The 4,714-nt window shown below is 51.0% G+C and overlaps 1 protein-coding gene across 1 annotated transcript; it reads right to left on the minus strand.

Annotated features, from left to right (window-relative positions):
- Positions 1–546: 546 nt before the first annotated feature.
- Positions 547–2,809, minus strand: LOC136458836 (E3 ubiquitin-protein ligase At4g11680-like). The gene is made up of 3 exons (XM_066458752.1): positions 2,144–2,809; positions 1,670–2,027; positions 547–1,199 (listed from the first exon to the last, which is right to left on the minus strand). The coding sequence occupies exons 1-3, from the start codon at positions 2,590–2,592 to the stop codon at positions 1,056–1,058; spliced, it is 951 nt and encodes a 316-aa protein (XP_066314849.1). The 5' UTR covers positions 2,593–2,809; the 3' UTR covers positions 547–1,055.
- Between the last annotated feature and the right edge of the window lie 1,905 nt (positions 2,810–4,714).

The raw sequence follows: 4,714 nt of genomic DNA on the forward strand, positions 1-4,714 counted from the left end.
AGTTCCCGTCGGGTATCTGTTACCCGACCGATGCCCGACAGGTACGGGGATGAACAAGAATCTATACCCGACACAGTTAACGGGGACGGGGACGGGATGAATTCTCCGTAGCGGGGAAGAGAACGTTCCGGCGATATCCGACGGGTACATCCCCGTTGCCATCCTTAGCTGCTCTACTTCCTTTTTGTTTTTGAGCAAATGCTGAACTGCTCTGCTGTACTTTTTAAGCCTGCAACCTGTGAGGTGTTCATTCTGAACGACAACTTTGGCCAAGGGCAGCCAAATTAAAAGGCCTGAATGTATTTAGCCTCATTGGGCCAGGCTACTCGGCACTTACATTGGACCGAGCACGGAAACGGGCCAAGCCTAATCCGATAAGGAGATCGGGCCTCCGTTCTAAGGCCAGTCCAGGCCTTTCAATCGCACCAAATCCTGTTGGGCCCGACCACGTTTGATGAACTTTATTTTATTTTTTATTTAATTCGATGCATCCAAGGATGGCGACGACGGGATTTGCTAAGGTAATAGCGTCCGTTTAGGTAGATCTGAATGGCTACGATCACCTGCTACCTCCTCTAGTCGAGGAGATAATTAGAGGAATTTATATCTATATAGTATAATTTTATTTTTTGAAAAATAGAAAAATTGTTCCATCTATTTCAAAAAAAAAAAAAAAAAACTTAGCAAGGCCCAACAAAGAAAACTTCGTATTTCCATTTGATCTCCAGCACAAAAAAAAAGGTGCGTTCATCAGTCTTGTAGGAGTATGAAGCAAGGGCGCACAACACATTATTACATACAAAAAGAGCTTTTTTTATATATCTTTACACGTTTCCCTTTTGATCTATCTATGTAATATAGTATCAAACTCTCCTGCTACCTGCTGCAAGTGTATCCATCGTTTGTCAGCGTCTACTAGGTCAGCACAGCACGGGCCCGTCGAAATCCTCGCGAGAGGTGCGACGCACGCATCGCCTGATCCTCGTCGCTGATCGGCGGGCGCAGTCGGAGTAAGAGAATATGTTACATATCTGTAGGAGTGGAGTAGGCATCAATCACTTGAGCTCTTGCTTGCAGAGAGGGCAAGAGGAGATGATCCTGAGCCACCTGTCCACGCACTTGAGGTGGAACATGTGCGTGCACGGCAGCTGCCGAACCTCCTCCTTCTCCCTGTACTGCGCAAGGCAGATGCAGCACTCCTGCAGTCGCGGTTCAGTTCAGACTCGTACTAAAACAATGCTCTGTTTCATGACTTGAAGCAGTTCAGTTCAGTTCAGTTCAGTTCACTGCAGGCGATCGCAGTTTGAACATGACAGCGATCATGGGAGTATCTGGCTATCTGCAAAGCTAGGACTAGTCTCCTTGCCTGCTCTGCTGTCGGTCACAACAATAGCATGAACCGACTAACCGAGGGGGGCTTCTTTGGTGGGCGCCATCCAAAAAGCAAAGTTGGGACTTGTTATGTTTAGTATCATCCAAAAAGGGAGCACGTTCTAATTTCATACTCGCACGTTTCCACTTTCGCCATGCCCCAATCCGTTTGGCGAATTTCTTCCTGGCCTCCCTTTTTCTACTTCGTTTTTTTTTATTCATACCAATCAAAATTTCCACTGTGATCATTTATGCAACAGCTAGCGTGCGATGGAGAGATGGATGTAATTTTACTCGCCTGATCATCGTGCTCTCCGTCCCTTGGCACGTCGGCGGGCTTCTTGAACCGCCACCGCGGCAGCGCGGCGAGCTGCTCGTCGGAGGCGCCCCGGCCGACGGAGGCCGAGTTCATGTTGTAGCCGAGCGCGTAGCCGACCATGGGCACGAAGCAGCAGAGCAGCAGGAAGAGGAGGAACGGGAGCGAGTAGACGACGGCGTTCCAGGCCAGCAGGCTGATGCAGAGCGCGTACAGCCTGGGCGCGCGCTGGAACGACCCCAGCCGCGCGTCGAACACCCACACGTTGCCCATCACGAACCACATCGCGAAGAAGAGCTCCAGGAACGCCCGCGCCTTGTTCATCAGACACGACCTGTCCCTGCATTAATTATATTCGCGGAATCGCGCGCGCGCGAGAATAATTAATGCCCATTGCATTGTTTCCATCAAAGAACTAAGAATTAACAGCGAATCAAATTTTGTACGAACTCCTACCTCAGAGCGTCATTGGCGCCGTGCATCTCGAGGTCGCCCGAGAGCGCGTCGCCGCCTCGGCCGCCGGCGGAGGAATGCCGGTGCCGCCAATAGAGGAGGGGCAGGCTGAGCACGTTGCCGACGTTGTAGGCCGCGACCCAAAGCCGGAGTGGCCACGCGGGGCGCTCCGCGGGGGAGGTGGCCACGACGGCGGTGGTCAGCACCATCTGCGCGACGATGACGCCGAGCTCGAGCGCGAGCCAGCCGGGCGAGTTGAACGGGTTGGAGCCCAGGTCGGACCTGGGCCCGTTCTGGTACTGGTACACCCGGCGCAGGAAGATGAACCAGCGGGCCCTCGACATCCGCGCCACCGCGCGCATCGTGAATGCGGACATCCGGCCGCCGCCGCCAGGCGACGGCATCGCCGACGACGACGAAGACGAAGAAGAGGAGGAGGAAGGTGGCCGCATTGCTGCTGTGGTGCGACGACGCCGGAGGGGAGGGCGGTGGGCGGTGGGGGCATTGGCATTCCGCGCTTGTTTTCTCCGGGAAGGATAAATGGTGGGAGGGAGGAGCGCGGGTTGGGTTCGAGATGGTGACCAATAATCTAACGGCTTTGCTTTGGCGCCAAGAGTAGGGGAGGGGAGGTGCGTGAAGGTGGAGGATACAAATGGTTGGCCTAACCGTCTCCTTCTTCTTCTCGCCGTGCTTCCTTCCTCCTGGCTCTTTGCGCTCTCTCCAGTCTCAGGCTTGGCTTGTGTCTGGTTTTGTTTAGGTGGGAAGCAAACGGCGGCGGCCCTGGTCATGGCGAGCAGATGGCTAGACTTTCTTTTCTTTTTCTTACACATTCAGATCACATCCGATCCCTTTGTTAATTAACGATATTTAGTTGTTGATTTTTTTCCCTTCGACATTCAGATTACCAATCTTACTGGATCGACTGTCGGTTGCGAGAGAAAAAAAAAATATCGGTGATTGAAGAAAATATTAGATTTGTGTAATTCTTAGTGAAATCGTGTCAGGCAATCAGAGTGACTCAAGGACGGTGGCAGGGGTCATCAGATGGTAAAGTCTCATCCTATTGTTCAATGGGACTGACAAGCGCACAAACGGCACTCGTCTTATTGTTAAATGGAACTGACGAAGCACATCACCCACCACGAGAATTGATCCATGGAGCTTTCAGTGGGGAACCAGAGCGCTTGTATATAGGTTGCACGTCTCTTTAGATGTGGTACGCAACTACCACACGGGCTCATTCTGGTCTGTCTTTTGTTGCGAAATCCTGTCTTTGACACGACGCTAGTTAATACTAGTTATTATGTAGCCTCTCTGAAACTTTCAAGTTTCAATAGAGGAATTGTCAGGTTTCACGAAAATCTGGTCAAATATTTCCAGACTAAAGTGTTTTTTTGTAGCACATGTATGTGTACGACCCCCCAGCTTGGTATATGGCCTGTAACATCTGTGTTAGCACACCTGCCCTGCGTACTTGTGCAGGCATTCCGTTTGGTGCTCTGCTAGTCTTTTAAGCCAAGGCAAAAGGCCTCTATATATGTCTTGGTAACAAACAACAGGTCAACAACATTTTTTGGGACTAGATATACACGGGAATCACTTTTTTGCCCACGCTTATGGCAAAGTGCGTGGCTTACGGCTTAGACGAACATATTAAGAAATCTATAAATCCAATAATCTCTACACCTAGAAAGTACCAACAATTGTCATCTTAGAACTACACCCCAAATCGATCTTATCGCCTCGGAGTATGAAGTGGAAATGGTCCGAAAGAACTAAACACGTGAAGAATTAGATCCTAGAAATAAAAACTCAAAGGCGCTCTGTATACATTATAATAACTTGTAAGCCAAGGGAGAAAGGTCGAGCCAGGTCTAGGTCCTTCAGAACCCTTAGCCCTTAGCTAGCTTTGTCGTGGCATAACGTGTAAAATCAAGTCATCATCAAAAACATTTTCAACCTAGCTCAAATTCTGTATGATAACCATGTGACCATCTCTACACCTAGAAAGTACCAGAAATAATAAAAGAAAGGATCAAATAATCAAGCAAAACGTGAAAAGCTAAAGTGAACTCGTAAGTCGTAAGAACAAGAGAAACCAAGTCAAATGAACTTACGACCAGAAGGCCCAAGGGAATCAGTCGGCCTTGGAGCCACGGCCAAATGCCCTTCTTTGATGCGAAGTCTCGGTGTGCGCGGCAGTAGCTGGAGGCCGGAGTTCGTCCTCCACGGCCCCATCTGCCGGCACGTCAGAGCCTAAGGTAGGTTATCGAGGAGGGCTCGGCGGTGCGCGTAAACAGAGCGAGGGCTGGGTGTTAGATTGATCTCCTAACCCTTATTGGGCCTTGGTCACGCGCCCTGATCGGGGGCGCCCAACCCTACATGGTTGGTGGGCCCCCGTCGCATTGCGCTATATAAAGAGGTGGGGGCCGGCAGCTCAAAGCACGAGGTTCGCCGTGAGCCGCAAACCCCACCAACAAACCCTAGACCGATCTAAGAGGGTGCGCAGCCAGCGACGGGAAGCTCCGCTGACCCTCGCCCTCGTCACTGCTACGCCCCGTCTGCACTGCATCG

The sequence above is a fragment of the Miscanthus floridulus genome, chromosome 6, assembly GCF_019320115.1.
Source record: "Miscanthus floridulus cultivar M001 chromosome 6, ASM1932011v1, whole genome shotgun sequence".
NCBI lineage: Eukaryota > Viridiplantae > Streptophyta > Magnoliopsida > Poales > Poaceae > Miscanthus > Miscanthus floridulus.